Here is a 20124-nt window from a genome sequence, read left to right on the forward strand (position 1 = left end):
AAGAGGGATTGAATTTTGAAAATTTCCACAATAAAATACAATGCTAGCAGAAAAAATGAGCAATACCTACAAAATTCCCAAGGAGAGAAAGTCAGACCTGAGAATTTTACACCCAGTCAATCGCCAACCAAGAGTAACAGAGTGGGAACTATAATTCCCATGAGTCTTTCTTGAATCTACAAAAGCACACACTTCTGCCAGCCAAGGGGTGACTGGGAAACCTGCGGCAGCAAGACTGGTGGCGAGCACTGAGCCTACGTAATGGAAGGACTAAGACTAACTGGGATTGCAGTGATGAGAGAATGTCAAAGCTGTGTGTTTTAACAATGTAGAAAAGCTACAGTTAGCAAAAATTAGAGAGATGGTAAAAAAAAAAAAAAAAAAAAAAAAAAAAAAAAAAAAAAAAAAAAAAAAAAAAAAAAAAAAAAAAAAAAAAAAAAAAAAAAGGAAAGAGATAGAATAAGAACACTGATTCCCCAGCCACAATGACTGAGAGCCAATGGATAGCACTTAAAACCGACAACTCACGTAATAAAGATACAGTCGCATTATGACTTTTACTGTGACTTCCCACCCATGTCCAAACCCACAATCATTTGCTGTAAACAATACTTTTGAGAGCCACCAAATTTCTGATTTAGGACCAATAAGATCTTTTCTGCTGATTATAGAGTTCTATACTATTTTTCTTGCAAAAATTCACCTGTAATGCAGCCTCTAGAATTTCCAGTTTCTCTACGGCAGAGGGAGAACTCCAACTCCTGTAAAGGTGGAGCCCTCCACCCCTCATCTTCTAGAGTTATCCTCCCCAAACCTAACTTGACTTCATTTCCTTTAAAAGTAACTTGCCTTTCCAAAGCAGTCACCTTTGTTTTCATAGAACAAATCACTTTTCTCATGAGTGGTTTACCTGTATGTTATTAATTAAATTGCATGACTACGACACCAGTATAGCTGGCATCAACAGGTCTGAAAACATCATATGACCTTGGTGAGCATAGTCACTCATGTGGTATAAATGAGCAACTAGGAGTCCGCTGCCCACATTCATCTGATAACTCGGGGAAGACCTCTTCCACATGAAGTGGACCGTAACAGATGGGTAACATTGCTTTGAGTGGAGACGGAGGGGACCTGAAAAAGGTGGAGGTTGCCAAGCACAGGCGTGGGGAGAGGGAGGCTAAGAATCAATACTAAACTTGCGTACCTATGAACTAGAGAACCGTCAGATCTCAAAGAATGGTTCTTTTAAATGACAGGAGTTGGTTGATGGGCTGATCTTGAGGATTCCAAGAGAAATACTGGTAAATACCTCAGAGAACCCTGAGAGTTAAAGGACCCAGCAGACACAGGGAGGCAGGGGAAAATGAAATGACTCATGCAGGTGGCAATAAGAACCACGAGAACAGAAGAAAGCACAGAGGTAAAGTCCGCAGAAGCCCCAAACCCAGCCTAACACTGTGTGCATCAAGCAAATATAAATCATCAACTAATAATAGTTCACACTGTTCTATTTTGGCAACCACCTAAAATAAAAGACACCAGCAAAATTTACTCATGAGTTTTTGTTCAGGGAACAAAAGTGCTGACTTCTTAGTTCCTGGCAAATTCATTGGCAATTTGACCCAGGAACAATCACAAGCAGGCAGAGTAGGAGAGTATGTATGATAACCCCTGCAAACCAACAGGTTACCTTGATGTAAGGGGGAAGGCAATAAAGTACTTTTGGTGATGAACCTGAAATTTTAATAGGGAAAATGCTAGGTAGAAACTGATGTTTCACAACATCCAGATACATAAATTGTGGCCATACTTCAGTGACTAAAAGTTAGGAGTTTATAGTTCTGTCCTATTAAAAAATGTCTTAAAACCCCTCAGAATAGTCAAAAAGTAGGAAAGATTACCAGTATCAAAATGTCTATTCCTCTGAAGACAATCTAACCTGCTATCAAGCCTCTGTTCTCTCCTCCCTACATCCCTGGACATGTTTCATTTCCAGGGAGCTGTCACATTGTCCCCCCATCCCCTGAAGGTACTTGCTTCTATAACTGGATCCACTGGGCATCCAATTTGGCCCCAACTCTTCTTTTTTGTCAATATAACTGTTTGAGACCTTCCCCACCTCATTCCCTAGAGGCAGTATGAATGTCCTGATCAAGACGGGGACCTCTAAGTTTGTGTCCTGGGCTCCCCCAGAAGTTTTTCTGTGACTCAGTGTACTAACAGATGAAATGGGGACAGCAAATCTGGTGCATGCTGAGGATTCAAGAGTGCTTTGGTACCGCACTGGGCCCCCGGCAGGTGCGACCCTCCTGTTCTGAAGAGCTGGAACCAGAGGCTCTGGGCCAACCAAGGCTTGGCCAGCAGTTCCGCCCTGCAAGTGAGCAGAGGTAGGGAAATCACACCAGGAAGTGTCGGAGGAGACTTACGAGACTCTCCAACTTGCTGTGACTTCCTGATGGAAAGAAAGCACTTCTCTAAACTGCAACACGGGCCTGTCGTGCTGCCAATTCTGTTGCCACTGGCTAATCCTCACCCACTGCCTCCTACCACTCTTCATGGAGATTCTGTTAAGCAGTTCTATGGAAACTGGAGACATACTTCTAGGATTTGAGGTGCCGAGTACCCAAGGGTTGGGCCAAGCAAATTCAAGAAAGGCTAAGGACTGGCAGAGATAATCTCTGTCCTCTCAGTGACAGCACTGTGCCCAGCAAGCGCTTGCACTGAGGCACTTAACTCAGTGCACCACCATAGTTTTTACTTATCTGTCTCTTCTCAACTACAGCTTTCTTTGTGGGAAGGTTCCATGTCACAATCAACATTGAGTTCCCAGAGCCAAGCGCTGTGCCTGTCAACAGCAGTACTTCATAAATGCTGAGTGAATGAGAGGCACATCTGGTTCAAAAGTCCTGATTTTGAGGAGCCACAGGCCTTGTGAGATCCCACCCGGGCACTGAGAAACACACTCTACTGCCCGGGACAGAGTTCACCTCTACGGGTAACAAAGGGTTAGAATGAGCTTGCCAGGGTCATGCCAGGATTGACAGAGTCTAAGAGGGAAAAGTGTCACTTCAAGGACAGAGGTGCTCCTTAGGGACACAGCATTGGAACTGCTGGGGATAGAGACAAGCTGGCTTCAACAACCCCATCCAAGATCAGAAGATGTTTCTCAGTGAAGTCGAAAAGTTCTGAATCTAATCTCAGGTCAACAGAGACCATCGCTAGAAGCAAACCGATCTGCAGCCAGAAGAAAACAAACATTACTCATTTCCTCTGGTAGAAACACACAGTCTCCAGACCTTAAATCAGCCGCATTCTAAAAGTTTAAGTGTTAATAAACTCATAATGGATTTTTCTATAGATATAATAAGCAAGAGTTCTTGTGGCTCACAAAAGCTGACTTAAATCCATGCTGCTACCTCGAATGTGCAGCCACAGCTAAGTACTATGAATACTACTGTTTCCACAATAAAATACACTTCTATATTGGGATGGCAGGAACCTGCCTAGCGCAGAGAGGGCAGGTAAGATATTCCGAGACACAAGTAGTACATTAATGCACACCATACCCCTGGCTCAATCACCTCCACAGAAACCTCTAGATTAGATCAATCCCTCCCTAGGTTCTGCACTGGAGGACAAAAGCCTGTCGTACCACAAAAGACAAGGCTTGCATCCCCACTACCAATCCATGCTCTCATATCCTTCTTAGAACAACTGTGTCATCACACAGAAGACAATAAAACTAATAAAAAACAAAGCATGGGCACAGTGCTTGTACTCGAACGTGAGGATGCCAACACTCAAGTTTAAAACAAAAACTGGCAATTACTAATAAGATATTTACTCAAAAAAAAAAAAAGATATTTGCTCGACTATATAAAAAGCTAAGTGCTGATAACTTTTTCTACCCCTTCTTGACTGGTTAGTTTCATTAATTCCTAGGAAGGCTTCCACAGAGTAAGGCGGTGACATTCTTGGTAATGTGCTATGCATTATCCCCTTGTCCATGCTTGAGGGTGTGGTGGCCCTCAATAAGCCTAAGAGTACAGAGGACACTTTAAGTGGATTGAGCAATGATAGGGGAAGAGAAAATCAGCTGAGTCATTCTCTAGTTCTCATATTATCCATTTTAGAAAAAAAAATTAAAAAGCGGGAAGAGGGCATAGAAACGCCTTCCAGAAAGCTGGTGCGTAAGCCCTCTCTCTTACCCCTTCATTCCACAGCCCAGTGTTTTATCAGTGTTTTAAGACATGCTAAGGACTGGCTGTTCTCATTTCCTGTGTCTGTCTTTTATCTCACTTATCTACAAATGGACGCATTGTAACTAGGTGCAGCAACTGTCAGCTGAGCATCTCTGCAGGAATAACCGCCATGAACAATATGGAGCACACGAAGACATGCCGGGCATAGCTGGCTGTGCATGAGAGAGTCAAATATAAAGTCACCATTAAACTATTTTAATGGAAACCTTCAAAAGTGTACTACACGCTTCTCTGACTTCCAAAACAGAATATTCTGAAGACAAGTAGGCTTTTCTTTACCACTCATTGTTAATGTTGATTAATGTATTTACTCTATGCTGCAATGCCCTTGGGAACTCTCAGGCACACAGGGCGGTCCGGCCCCAAGCAACTCTGCTAACAAAAGCAGGCAAAGAAAGCAAGTTGCTTTGCAAAGTTCCACTTCTCTCTTTCCCATGCTATTAGTGTCTCCCGAACCACTTTTATAACCTTCCTTGGTCATCAGACTGGACATTTCCACAGTTTTCTCCAGATGTCTTCTTGTCACGAAATTCTATGACTCTATCCCTAACCCTTGATTTTCTTCTCTTTCACTCACATAATCATACATTCTTTCAACGAAGAACAAATCAATCTAGTGGAATCTCATCTAAGGTCAAGTTCTAAAGTCATCATGTAAGATGGAAACTATACACAAGAAAGAAATCCCTTACTTCTCCTATGTAGTCCAACCTGGCTCACTGCTCTTGCATCAAGAGAACACATTACTTTTTTTCCCCCCAGTTGAATGCTAGATGAGGTGAGTGGCTTGTTTAGGGACCATGAAGACTGATTATCTGCATTGTATCATTAAGCGTTAAAGTCACTCTAGGCACCATGTGATGCTTATGAGCCACATGACAGGCACGTGAGAGCGGAGGCAAAAAAGAGCCAGTTCAAATCTTCCACCTCACACTCCCTCCAGGCCCACGCTGAGTAAACTGTGGGCAGAATCATCCAGTAGTTAGAATTTTTATTCTCTTTCTTTTTTGCCAAATGGCTAGAGTTGACTCTGCATAAGCTAAATATGTATACTCAAGCCCACTGGCCCCTTACACACGAGATGTTAGGTTCAAAGCATTTCCACCAAAAGAATGTGCTCTGCAACAATGTCTATTTTCAAATATGCTTAACACCACAGAATGTTAAGAGCTAAAAGGAAGAAATAAAGATAAGATGCGGACCCTGTCCTCAAAGGGCTTAGACTCAAGTAAGGAAGATAAAACGTGGGGAATTAACTGTAATAAAAGGAAGACTGTGATAAGTACCATGACGCAAAAAATGCTATAAAAGTTCAGAGGAGGTTGGGCCTCAAACTAGCCGGTAAATGGAGGGAGGAATGGCAGCTCTCCTAGCAACTCATTAACTGTTCTTCAGGCTCTGCTAATAATTCTTCTTTAACAAAAGGATTACTGACTCGCTGGCTTTGCAGATGTGTAGTTGACTACAGCCAAGTATACTCATTGTATTGTATTCCTTCCTTAAAAAATATTCCTATTACGAGTCAGAGTTCTCTGTAAAGTAATTTTTTAAAACAATGTTCTACCAGGACTTTTTCTTTCTTAGAGTTTCATCCATGCAGTTCTGGTTCCAAAGGCTAAGCATAGTACAGGTTAAGGAAACACAATCCAGGCCTTGTTCCCTTGAATTTTATCCTCTCTGGTTGGTTCTCTACCAACAAACATGACTCAAATACATCTCTTCCCACGCTGAGGATGCTACAGCAGGAGAGGGCACTAAGGGTCATGTAGCAATGTGTAAAGTCCAGGGTCTGAATTCTGTCCCCGTCCTTACTAGTCGTGTGACCTTGGAAAAACAAGCGTCCTAGCTGTAAACCTCAAGTTTCTTCATCTGCAAAATGGAGAGAACTGGAGTTCTTACTTGACATGCCTAAAGATCAAATAAGATAACGCAGGAAATAAATGAGGCCCTGCATTTAAAGCAGTTAGCTATTACATACCTGCCACTTGAGTAACTACTTAATAAATACTAGTTGATACAGTAATTACAATCAGTCTTTTTGTCCAATTCCTTCCCAATGCAGGAATTTATTCTTTGGCTCCCAAGACAGAATATATCCTTCACCTCAGTGAAGAGAGCTCACTATTATTTCTAAGCTGCCTAATCTACAAACTGTCCAAAAATTCTTAACTGCACTGAGCTGCAATGTGCATGGAGCCATTTCCATGCCCCACCTAGGTCCTCTGGAGCAGCAAAAAATAAGTCCCTGCCCTCTACCCTGGGATATTATCACTCTTCTCAACCTAGGCAAAATGGCAGGCAGTCAGGTAAATGAAGCATAATTTATTTGACCATCAAGAAAAATTTCCAAATGTCACATCTGGATCCACAAACCTGTTTTAAAAGAGTTGATCTCCATCCTCATGGCTCCCGCTCCTTCTACAGCACTGCTCCTGGAATGGCCCTGGGCCCTGCTCCACCCTCTCTAGCCCTTTGCATGCTGGCTCAAAACCTTGCGAAGTTTTAACATCCCCACAGACAAGGTATATAAATAGTTCAGTGTTGCTGCAGCACAAAGCGCAGAAGGAGGCAATGGCGAGCGGAGAGGCTAGCGGCAGGCAGGGGGAGTCCTTGGAGGTCTTCAGAAACGACGCGATGGGGCCTTCGCTCCGCCCTTCCGGCAGTGGTCCCATCTCTTTTTCTGTACTCCCTGAAATTCGCCTGCTTAACATACTTCCCTCAATTGCTCAGCGTCATTTAGCATTCAGAAGGGTTCTGAGGCAGGCAAGGGAAGGAGTGAGGAATGCCCACTGCTGCCGGGGATCGAGGGCCATTAAATAATTCATACAAGGGAGTTAGAGGGGCAAGAAACACTTTTATACATCATGGAACAGCTGTGTAAAGGATGGATTTAAGGGGGAATTTGGAGGCAGAGAGAACAGTAAAAATAAAAGTAAAATGAAAGACAAAAGCACCATTTGTTGAGCTAAGCAATTATTCATTAACACCTATCCTCAAAATAACCATAAATGGTGGGTGTTAATGTATTTCATCAAAGCCAAGTCTCCGCTTATTATAAATCATACTATTATTTTATGTACCACTAAAAAAGAAAACCGTTGCCAATTAAACTATAAAATGCCACTGATTATAAAGAAACTAAGGCACAAAGAGGTCTGCGAGAGAGCTGCTTAAGTCACACGGTTAGAACCCCGAAATTCGTGAGCATGCATAGGTCATAATCTTGAAAGTCAAGGTCTATTCAGAATCTAGTTTTTAAAAATGGGCCTCTAGCTGTGTTAATCAGACATTATATCAGAAAATTACAATGAAATTTTCAAAAATTACAACTGCACAGAACTTGAACAATCAATCAACTACATGCGAGCGCCACGTACTGTTCAGATGACTAACGAAGTATTACATACCGACACTATTTCAAGAGTTTCCGCTCTACTGGAAACCATCGGGACTAAAAACTTCAGAGTGTAAGAGAGAAGACAAACAGCTTGGAGACTACAATACTGGAGTTCAGAGAAGACTCTGCCCAACATAAACCCTGAGCTGGGCCCTGAAGTCTGGAGGGTATTTGGGGGTGGGGAAGTGTCAAGGACGAAGGCAATAGCTGGTGTGTATAGAAAACAAGGGAGACACCTGATGGGCCTGACTCATCTGCATCCCAGGGGAGGGGGAGCCTGAGGGCCCAGAGGCCCACAATCCAGAGATTCTTAGAGGCCAGAGAGAAGAATGTAATTATACAGAAAATGGGAGAAACGTCAGACCAAGTGAGGGAGGCTGAGGGAAAGACGGGATATGGCTGCTGTAGTTACGAGAGCTGATATGTTAGTTACCTGGATTTAGGTAAAGGCAATTTTTAAAAATAACGAAAAAAGGAAGAGGTGGACCTGAAGCAAACACTGAAAGAAGAACCGATACCATCTGGTGACCACCTGGAAACAGAAGGGAAAATAGGCATCACTAAGATGTGCCTTGAAGAAAGATATCGCTGACAGAATTAGGAAAGTTAAGTGAAGACAGATACTGGCTGAGGGGAAAGTGGGTGAAGGGGGAGGTAGGAAAGGAAGTGGGGTCGGAAATAGTTGGTTTTGTGCACACGAAGTTGGAAATGGTGACAGGTGGTCCAAATGGAAAGGTGCTGCACGCTCCTGGAAACACAAGCCTTGAGCTGGGTCAGAATGACATACAGAGTTGTCCCCCATCTGTACCAAATAGGTGAGTGCCCAAAGGTGAATGCACCGAGAGCTGGTGCAGTCAGAGCTGTGGGAAATGTGCCCCAGCTCTGTCACTCTGCAAGCAGGAAAAGGAGCTATACACTTAAAAGCCTGGGGGTCTGGCCCAGTTAGCAGGCAAACCTCCACTTTTTCCCCGAGGTTTCCAGAAGCAACATTAAACATGAAACAGGTAAATTCGGGTGTGTGGGTTCTGAAAGTCTAACCAGATGAACTTGTGTAGTGATTGGGAAAAAACCCAAGAAGTACTCAGAAGTGACAGGATTAAACCACAGGGAGAGGGGTCTGGGCCCCTCTGCCATAAGCTGCTGAAAATGTCTTATGGTGTGGACCTGGCTGACTTCAGCAACAGACTCAACAACTTGCTCTCTACAGAATGTGAGCCTTAAATCTTGGGGTCATAAGCAGATAAGGCCACAAAGATTTATCGATGACAGAGACGTAAATGAAGGGTATTGTTTTCGCCAAGCTAACAGATCCATTTGCTTTCAGACTCATAAATGACTCCCGAGGCACACTCCGGGCCACTGTCACCACTGTGCGCACGCTCCCGTGGTCCTCCCCACTTGGACTCCGGAACTTAATCGTAGTTCCTAGGCTAGGATGAAGGGGTAATGTGTAGACAACTCATCAATTGATTTGGCTTCAAGCTCAGACTTTGCCTCAGAGCAGCAGAGAGCTACTTACACTGTTTATCGTGCTAGGCAACTGCTCCCCCAGAGAGGACGCCCGTCGACGTCGCCAGAGCAGTGGGTTCGGAGACCCGGGCTGATAAGAGGCGATAATACACACGGTGCAACATTTCTGAGAAGTGAGTCCCCACTCTCGCCTCGCTCCCCTCCGCAGAGTTAGTGACTCTGACCGAGTGACCCACAATGACCTAGCCGACCCTCTTTCCCACCCCTACTCCAGCTCCTCTTCCTTCCCACCCTTTTCACTTCCATTCAGCCACACTGGCCTCAGGGGCTTTGCACTTACTGTTCCATCTACCTGGAATGTTCTTCTCAAGAAAACCACATTCTCTCACTCTTCAGGTTTCCGCTCGAATGCCATCTTATCAGAGATGCCCTCCCCGAGCACCCTATATAACCTGGCAAGCCACACTTCCCCACCCCTTGGCCTGCTTTATTTTCTCTCCTGCACTCATCACCACCTAACATTTATTTTATTGTGTTTCCCCCTAGTAGTCAGAAGATTCATGAAGACAGGAATGTCTTTATTCACTATTTCCCCAGCACCTAGAATAGTGGATGAATGAATTAATTTAACAACGAGTAACCAGAATGTGCCAAGTATTATACTAACTAATATCTGGAAATGCAGTGAAGAAGTCGGATCCTTACCTTCATAATATCAGGGTGTGTGTGGGGGGGGGTGGGCGGCACACAAGAATAAAATACTCACTCCATATCGGCCCTGCTCTAAGCACTTTCCATATATTTAATGCTCACATCCACCATACAAGCCGGGTGCTATCATGACTCCCTGTCCACATATAAGTTCCTAAGGCACAAGCCATATAGTTCCTGAGTGGCAGAGCCAGGATTCAAGTGCAGGCTCTGAAGCTCTTAACCAGGCAAATAAGCAAAGCAACTGTAGCTGAGGGGCCTGGGGGAAGCAGGCGGTGGGGAGGACAAGACAAGTATGGCTACCTCAATCTATGGGCAGGAGAGGAACGTCGAGAAAGGTTTTAGGAAGACTAACTTCCTTGAAGAGTGAGGTCAAAATTGTCAGTCTGGAGAGACAGGGGCTTAGACATTCAGTTTTGGACTTAACTGAGTTTGAAGTGAAGTGAGTTTCGATGGTAATTTAGGAGTCACCAGCAGGCAGTGACAAGTCATAGCTTTGCATGATATTTCCTAAGAAGAGAATGTCTAAAAAAAAAAAAAAAAAAAAAAGAGGGACCATTTAAGAGGGAAGAAGCCCAAAAGGCCATATGGAATGGCCTGATAAATAAAATAACAGGTGAATGTGTATCATGGAAATTAGGAACAATGAATACTTTAAGAATAAGGAAATATGAAACTGCTTGGTGAGAAGGGCACTGGGAAGTGACCACTGGACTCAGAATGCAGAGGACAAGGCTCTCCATAGTCTGATGGCCTTCGCCTTCCTCAAACTTCCCTCCGACCAACCCCATACACACACCCTACCCTCTAATCCAGCACTCTTCATCTAGGCCAACGCTGCTCTCACCCCGAGTGCGTCTGGAGATGGATCAGGCAGGGGCCCTACTGGCATTTAGTAGAGGGGTCAGGGATGCTAAAGATCACCAATTCGATGAAAAGTTGCACTTCCTAAAATGCCCCTCGTGCCTCCACTAGCAGACTGTTTATCTAGCCGGAGTTTACGCATAGTTCCAAACCACCCCTGATGTTCACGCATCGCTCCCCACTGCTTGCCAAACCTACAGCCTCTGTTCCTATTGTTTCAGCTCCTGGAATTCTGGCTTTGGAAATAGAAATCACCAAATTCTATAAATTTTTACATATAATATCTACTATAGTATTCATCCTTTAAAATTCTCAAATTCTGTGGTTAAGTGGAAAGAACATGGTTTTGTAAAGTTTCAGGCACTTCAGCCCAAGCCTCAGCATGCTGATCTGTTACACAGGGATATCACCAACCACTTTATATAAGACTATTGCGCATAAAGCACCCAGCAGAAAGCTTGGCACTTGGCAGCTGCACAGCCAACAATAATTTCCCTTCCTACACCCAACCCTCCCCTTGATGACTGCTCTGCTCAGAAATTTATATGGCCCTGCTTGCTATTCTCACTCAGCACTGATCAAACTCAAGTTGCTAATGTTCTTCCCCAGCTATCTGACTTAGGGCCGTGACACCTGTGGTGCTCGCCCAGCCCTGTCAAGGTTATGCACACTCAGCATGCAAGGGTCATTGCAGTCACCAGTGCTTCCGAACATGCTCTCACATCTAGGACCCTAGACTCTCAGTCAAAAGCTGCAGGTGCATGACCATCTATCCTGCCCCCTCCAATTTAGAGCCTAGCCTCATAAACAGCTATTTCTTCAAAATCCCATTCTTCTTTCTCTTTAATCAAGTATTATTAAATAAAAGAGCTTATGAGCAGGCACTGTATTACTCTGTATAAGTGAATTACATATACTTCAGTTTTATGAAGTGCAATATGCAGACATACTACATATATCTGACCAAATACAGTGCTTGTGATCACATCTTGATGTGACAAGAGCGACCTCACATCACACCACGCCTAATGAAAAATTACATGCAACGTGGCACGTTTCCCAAAAATGTTGCTTACTCTTGGACCAAGGGATGTCTCTATGCGACCCATCTTTCTAGCTTGATGATGAGCTTCTTGAAGGTGGGACATTTGTCTTTTCCATCTTTTTATCTCCATATCTAACAGTGTCCTCCTCATTAATAGTTTGTTGTCTGATAATCAGAAAATGACAAAAACACTCAACAGACATGAGTGCTTTACCAAGGTCAGAACAGATGACCCGAGGAAAGGCTCTAAGGAGGGCAGTAGCAGCTGCCTGCCAGATACAGAAGCAATGTATTCTGTTAGGGAATGTAATTTAAGTCACCTTAAATTCACTTGGGAAGTAGATAAGATAGAAATGCATATTCTGGTAGAGAAACTGAAAAGCTACTACACGAGATGCTTCTCCCTAAGTTCAACCACGTTTCCTTATAAGAGCATTCCACTGTTTTTCTGATACTAAAATTTTTAGGTTCTTACCTATAAAGTGATACTGAAGCAAATGTCAGCTTTTCCTTTAAGAAAATAAATGAAAAAACTGTGGTAGTCATTAGAAATATTCCAACTATGTCAAATTCTCCCCCATCCTGGGCACATGGTAGAACTGCACTTCCCTAGCCCCTAGGTGTGGGCATGTGACTTGCTCTGACCAATGAAATGTGAGTGCAAGGGGGTGTGTCCTGTTAAGAGCCAACACGCAAGTGCCAGGGAGAAGTACACGCTGAAGGAGATTTCCTTCAGCCCGGACCCCCAAGTGAATGCAATGAGCAGAGACACCACGACAGCCACATCAGCATGAGTAAGAAATAAATCTTGTTGCTATAAACTATTGGAATTTTGGAGTTAGAGATTACTGAGTCTACCTACATAGATACAAACATCAAGCCTGACAAAAGGTTCTCAACTTGGGATCAAACAATTGTGTGTTTTGCTTTATTTTTCCTGTGGAGTAGGCCAGTCCTCTCTGACATAAGTATAACAGCAAGAATGGCAAGACTGAATCTCGATTCTAGCCTTTTCATGTACCTAGAAATCAGCAATCAAAGTGATGTAAAATTTGTTTTATCTGTAACACATCCAAGTAATATCATTGGCACTGAGTTTTACTGACAAACGCTAGGTTTTATTGAAAAGGCCAGATAACAAATAGCTCTGAAGGTCAATTTTTGCTGTTTTTTGTACAGTCCTCCTAATGTACTTCCTTCCTAACCAGAAAGAATAACAAATATGAAACACACCAAAAAGGTTCTCTGTAATCTCAAGTGGCAGACGATCAATGAGATTTGCAGAGTTCAAGTGAGGAAAGTGAGTGTGTACTGAAACAGATGTTAAGTGTGGTTTAGAGCAGTCTGAGCTTTCCTTTCTTTTATTAAAACAAGTATAGTGATGTTAGAAATTTAAGAAATCATTCTTGCTAGTCTCTCATCTGTCCTGAGAAAATAAGATATTGGCCTCTGAAAAATATTCTGCCACAAAATTCATATCTAGCAAGCACCAGCAGAGGAGGGCTTAGGATGGCCTCAGTTCCCCTCGCCTCTCTCACTCATTCCCAGAAGAAGAAGTAGAGGTCGGCGGGGATGGTCAGATATGCCATCTAGAACCTTTCATAAGAACTAAAACTCAAAAAGAATGTCTTCTTCTTCTAGTCCTAAATGGCTCCTCCTTCATCGTTAAAAGTACACAAAACAATGTGTCCCCTCACTCTTTTCTTCATTCCTGGAGACTAGCAATCAGAATTCCTGCTTCAATATCGCTAGGGTGTCGATCGAGTGCATTTTTAATGTGCTCTCTTATCACCAGCTTTGTTCCCAGAAGGGACATTTAACAAGTGCAGTCTATTATCACTCTTTACGACCCTTGCATCCTAGGGCTCGCCAGTTCACTTCAGTTTTGAACATTCAGCACTTTTCCTTCCAGAAGCTATATTTAGCAAAGATTTTAAATTCCATATCATGACGTTTCTTGGGTTCAGACCCACCCAAACGCGTATGTTCCAACTGTCCTGAGACAGCCCACTGCCAAATAAAATCTATGAAAAGGCTGGATAAATTCCCCTGATATAGTCACTGAATCGTGATTCTGAAGACTAAATCCTGAAAGCCCAACTGAGTTCCAAATCCAGCTTTGCTGTTGAGACACTGCTAGATGAGAAAGTCAGGCTATCCATATGGTTTTCGTTGAAAACTCAATTCGCCAAAATGTACATCAACATTCAACCCAGCCATAATGTTGAGCTGTGCTTGGAGCAAAAGGGAACCGACTGTTAAAGCAAGATAAGCACCAAAAGGCACAGTCTGGAGAGCGGAAGACTAGCCCAGAGATGATGAAATCAGAGTTTACTCCGACCTGCAGCATTTGAAATCATGAACAATCTTAACAGACCACAGAACTGAGAACTCTTTAGCAATACCTGAAGACTGTCTCACTCAGTGAAGGTCAAGCACAAAGATAAAAATGGTCTAGTCAAGTAAGAAAAACATACAAACTCACATAAACTGAGGAACACAAGCACAGAATAGTTCTGTATATAGTCCACAGAGATCACAACAGGCCACGGTGATGAGGACAAGCCGGAGGGTGATGAAATTTGAGCTGAGCTTGAATGACAGAACGGGCTCTGTTACAAAAAGATGTGAAAAGACAATTCAGGCAGAGGTTCTGAGATAGGAACTCCAAAGTGACTAAGACTGGTCCACTCTGGCTGGAGCAGAAAATATCTGGCTAGAAGTAAAGCCAAGATAGAACAGGCACAAATTGTAGACAGCTTTGAATGCATGGCCAGGGGTCGTGGCTTGATAAGGGCGGACCAAAACAGGTCTGTGACCAAGAGAGCGGCTAGTCTAAAGGGTACCTTAGGAAAATGAATCCAATTCCAGTGGGCAGTTTCAACAAGAATGATGAGAAAATGAGGTTACAACACCTGATAGACACAACTGAAACTGAGAGACACCATAACCAAAGACAGTGCTTGCCCCCAAACTGGATCTAGTCTTAAAACATGTACATACAAAGGACATCGCTAGGACGGATGGACAAAGTTAAATATGGATCTAAATTGAATAACAGCAATTATTAACATTAAATTTCCTAAATATGTTAATTATGTTATGGTTAATTATTTATAATTAAGTATGTTGTAATTAAGTATGTTAGAGAATTAAGCACAACTTATCATCAGACAATGTCCTTGTTCTTAGGAGATGTCTGTTGAAGAATTTGGGGATGGAAAGTTGTGTCTGCACCTGACTCTCGAATGGTTCAGGAAAAAAATAGAGAGAGAGACTGAGATAAAAGCAAATGTGCCAAATGTGAACAGTTGGTGAACCTACAAACAAGATACAGGAAGGACTCTATGGGAAGAAGCACAGGTTTTAGTGGCTGTGGGGGACAAGGAAGAGGGAGAAAAGATTTTGAGTGTCCACGACTGAGAATGGTGGTACTACCCCTGGAAAAGAAAAGCTGGGGAAGACACAGTTTTCGGGAGACACATGCTCAATCTGGCTCTAGATGAGAAGTGGCAGGAAGAAACAAGATGTGAGAATGAAATGAGGAAGAAATGTCTTCAGGCAGTTGGAAAAATAGGAACAAGACTCAGGCCACACATCAGGACTAGAAATGACCAATGTGGAAACTACCCAAATGGATATCAGTTACGAGAAACGAATGAGATCTAGGATAGAAACAGGAGAGGGACAACAGCAAGGTGAGAGACGACAGTGTAATTTGCCGGTAGAAGGTGGGAAGACAGTAAGAGAAAAATTCGGAGGGGTCTATGTGACAGAAACCAAGGTGGCAAAAGGATTACGAAGGCAGTGCTTCATGGAGTGAGTGATCAATAGCATCGAATATTGTGGAAACCTTAAAAAAGGTGATGACGGCAAATGAGATCAGGAAGCATCTGTGGATTTCGGGTAGGAGTGAAAGCCAGGCTATTGGGCCCCAGAAAGGGAACAGATGACGGAGAAATGCAAGAGAGGGTATAAACCACCCACTCATTTAAGAAGCTTACCTTAAATGAACAACGGGGATGGAGCTGCAGGAGAAAGAGGCAGTAGGAACATGGCAGGAGCTGTATGCTGGGAAAGACTGGGGCGTTCTGGGGAGATTCGTAGTTTCAAAAGGAGGAGTCAATAAAGACGACTCGGAGACGAGGTGAAGAAGGGAGATTACGGTGTATGTTGACAAGACGAAGGAATAGGATTAAGCTCCAGAGCTGGAATGAACAAAACTTCCTTTAAGACAGGAAGGGAAGAGAGGAGGTGAAGACAGCAGCAGTGATGGAAGAGGAGAGCAACAAAAACCGCCTAGGAGCTGAGAAAGAAGGCCCAAGATTAGAAACAAACTGCCAGGGTGGCAGGTAATGCCACCTCTGGTCCCTCCACAGGCCTGCTGCTCCAGCCGCATCTGCTCAGGGCAATGGGGCAGCTATCCATGACAACCTAGTGTGGACTGTACAGGTCTAGGGACTGATGAGAGTTCCTGAGTCAAAGTGGAAACATTCTTCAATTAAGAAAGATGGAGTTCAAGGTGATATTCCTATTGTCTTACAACAGCTCTTTTGCCTAGCTGAGTAAGGACATTTTCTACTCTCCACAGAAGACATGTCTGTGTGAGCAATAACTCTTCATGAGGGCAAAGATAAGCTTGAAATTCCACTAAAAGAAAGTCCCCTGCTGGAAAACAGCTTCAGGCATTCTAAAGGTGAGTAAAGGGAGAGTCTGACTCCTTGCATTATCACTTTTCGAAACCCTGAGAGATATAGAGAATAATTTCCTGAGGTCACATAAACAACCAAAAATTACAGCTCTATAAACTGTAATAGAAATTTGCAGCAGCAGCAAAATACTACATGAAACTTATTTGAAGATAAGACATATGAGGAAGAACATTTTTATGGCCTTTTATTTCCTTTTAAAGCCAAGCCCAATAAAATAGTTGGGACTGAAATTACTTTACTGCCCTAGTAGATATTCTCACAAATATTTAAAAAAAAACAATATTAGAATGATAAGGCAACAGTCATGACACCTCGGGAGATGGAGAAAAGCTTCTGATATATTTGAACACCTTTTCATGACTAAGCACTCTTAGCCACTAGGAAGAGAAGGGAAGAAATTTCCACCTGATAAAGAATATTTACTAAAAACCTACCACATGTGAAATACTATATATACAGCAAATACGATGCTTCATGGTGACAGGATGAAAGCTTCCCTTTGAAATCAGGAACAAAATGAGATGCCCACTGTCACTTGTGTTGATGGCACACTGGAGTTCCTAGCCAGCAGTATAGAGCAAGAAAAAGACATCAACGTACAGAAATTACGTGATTTTTCAATAGTAACAATACACACAAAAATGAATATTTAAAACATCATATACATAAAAAACCACGTACCTAGGAATAAGTTTAATAAAAGATATGTAAAATCTCTAAGGGAAAAATTATAAAAGTTCATTGAGAAATCTAAAGAAGATCTAAAGAGTGAATGTACCATAATGTGGATAAAACTTGATACTGTAAGATATAATTTTCCTCAAATGTTCTACAGATTCAATGCATTCCATTCAAAATCCTGAGGGCGTGCGAGCACACGTGTGTAATTTACAAGCTGCCTCTGAACCGTATACTAAAATGCAAAGGACCAAAGCTCAACTAGCTGTACCATCCCACAAGCCCCAGAGTTTTCAGGTTTGGGGCAGCTGGCATTCCCAGACAACTTCCATAAACAGCTGGCACCCAAATACAGATAGTCTTGTGTCACTGGTGAGCACTAGGGGAGGGAGGAAGGGAGGGGAAGTCAGTCCAGCAGAGACTGGCCCCGAGAGACCCCTCCCTCCATGGGGATGATGGGAGGATGTGGGACCCGTGCCTTTTCTCTTGCTTGGGAATTTTCCCTTTCCCTGGTAAAAGCTATCCCTGAATCTAGGCTTTGAGATGTGGCTTCATCTTTGTCCTGGTAAGCTACAGGTGGCGTCTGCAAAGGAATCCATTTTGAAAGCGGGTGGTAACCCCAAAGGTAACACCTTGTATTTCACAATTTTAAAAAATTGCTTTAAAATAATAACAGTGAGGCCTATAGAAGGCATTCCTCCATTCCCTCCATATTCTCTTTATCTTAACTTTTAATCTTTAATTAAAGTTACTGAAGTTAATTAGTCTCTTTAATCTTAACCTTTTTCTCCTACTAGTACAGAAAGGAATTGGAATTGAACTGTGGCTCTCCCTGACAGAAATTACAAGATAGTAGCAACCTTAGACGACTGACCAGCCTAAAACAACTCTAAGTGCTTGCAAAGAGGGGGCTAAGAGGTCTCTGAAGTTTCTGAGGACCTTTCAAATGAAAAGGGAGAGTGGCCACCTCAAAAACACCAGGGCGCCCCAAGTCAAGTAGAGTTAACTCCTCACTTAGCGCCAACAATTGCTTCTGCAACTTGAAGAGATATGCTCTACGACACCACTAACTTTATCACAGGCTAATTGATAAAAACAAAAGCTAAGTTCCTACAGCCTCTCAACAACGTTATTATGACGTAACTCTGAACAAAAGGACATTAGTCAAGGACCTGCTGTATCTACAGAGGAACAGCGTGCTGTGATTCTCTTGCACCAGGCTGCTCCTCATGGAGCCACAGAGCCAAGCCAGATGTTGAGAGAAACGTCAGTCCATTCCAAAATCCAACCCTAAGAATGCTCTCACTGTGTTAGTTGGGAAAGTATCATCTGAGAACCCTGGGAGAGTTAACTGGAACTGAAGATTCTATTGGAAAATGACAAGAAAGTCTTCTCGATGGCAATGCTAACATTGATGGATCTAAAAATACCTTCCTCATCATGATGAAAACAGATTAATAAAGAATCATGGCTTAGCAATGAGTAGTAGTCTCCTAAAAATCAGTATCTCCCTTCAAGGCCATGGATCATAATGGCAACAATTGGTTGAAGAAAAACTCAGGACCAATAAGCAAACCTAAGATGTCCCAATCTCCGTCAGTGAACAGCACTGGGTACAGCATGTGCCCAGCTGGATAAAATAAACGCAGCAGCTTCTAACCCCGTCTATCCGCCACGTTTGATTTGCCCCGTGAGGACATGGGCCATGCCAATTATGCTAGCGACAGAAATCAGAGAACGTGTACTCTGAACCACTGGCATTTCGCCTGACAGTCTGCTTTCCTACATAGCAGCACATGACTCCAAACTGTTACTAATGTCTTAGTCATTACTCTTTAGGAAAACAGTTTTACTAGCTAAGTCAAGGCCTATGTCATGATGATTCCACACCTTCACTCTCACTGGACTATTGCTTAAGAAACTCATTTTATAATCAACATAAAATTATTTATCTCACTTTTGGCCTGATAGCCAGTCATTCTAGTGATATCATTACCCCATACCAGGAAAAATGAACCATAATATAAGCCCAATAATAATCTTCTGTGTGTTTAAACTGGTAATAGATTCTAGCAAAGTACCCTAAATACTATCACACTTAAGTTATTACATGAGAGAGGTTCTAGGACTATCCCCAGGGTAAAAATCCAAAAGAAAAACCAGGAAGGTGTAGAGGTAGCTAGAGATGTCCAGGGATCTTAGTTTTCTAGTAATCCTGGTTTGAGAGAGAAGGTACCTTATCCATATGGAAGATCAAATCCAATTCACAAACATTTTCGAAACACTTATCCAGGGTCTCCACAAAAACCTAAGAAACAAGGAGAAATTGGTAAAGAAGAGAAATAAGAACACATTCACGTCTTCATAAATAACACATCTGAAAGTAAAGGGACCAGTCATGATACTATTTACCTTATGGTCAATCTCAAACAACACAAAACCTACCAGCCTTAGCTGATCATCCCGTTTATCCCACTTCGGAGGGGACGATCTAGGACAGGACAATTTTTAGTATAGCAACATAACTGACACACCCATGTGGCTTTTTCCCCCTTTATAAGATGCTAATCTACATAAAATAACAAACCGAAATACCAACTACTTAAATTACTATGTCCTTTCCCCAAGGCTCCATGTATACATGTACAAAAAAAATTTCACTATTACAGTGTTAATATAGTTTTGTCCTGCTGATTTCAATTAACATTAAATTTCAGACACTTCTCTATGAATTAACATGCTTACAATTTTAACTTTTTATCTTTTTAATATACTAAACAGAAAAGGGTACGGATTGTAAGGGTATATAGCTTAATGACTTTCAAAATGAACCTATCATGCATCCACCATCCAGATACTGAAATGGAGTATTACCAACTCCCTAGAAGTCCCTCACGCAGCACCCCTGCCCCCCACAAAAGGTAACCACACTCTGACTCCTATCAGCACAGCTGAGTTCTGCCTGTCTTTGAATGCACGTAG

General features: G+C 42.6%; 1 protein-coding gene across 1 annotated transcript in view; it reads right to left on the minus strand.

Annotated features, from left to right (window-relative positions):
• Nucleotides 1–20124, minus strand: part of AP3S2 (adaptor related protein complex 3 subunit sigma 2) — a 38470-nt gene that overhangs the window by 5443 nt on the left and 12903 nt on the right. Inside the window, exon 4 of the mRNA XM_006905270.3 lies at nt 19379–19450. Coding sequence (XP_006905332.1) covers nt 19379–19450 — 72 coding nt within the window. The remainder of the gene's footprint in view (nt 1–19378; nt 19451–20124) is intronic.

Source organism: Pteropus alecto, unplaced genomic scaffold, assembly GCF_000325575.1.
Source record: "Pteropus alecto unplaced genomic scaffold, ASM32557v1 scaffold60, whole genome shotgun sequence".
Taxonomy (NCBI): Eukaryota; Metazoa; Chordata; class Mammalia; order Chiroptera; family Pteropodidae; genus Pteropus; species Pteropus alecto.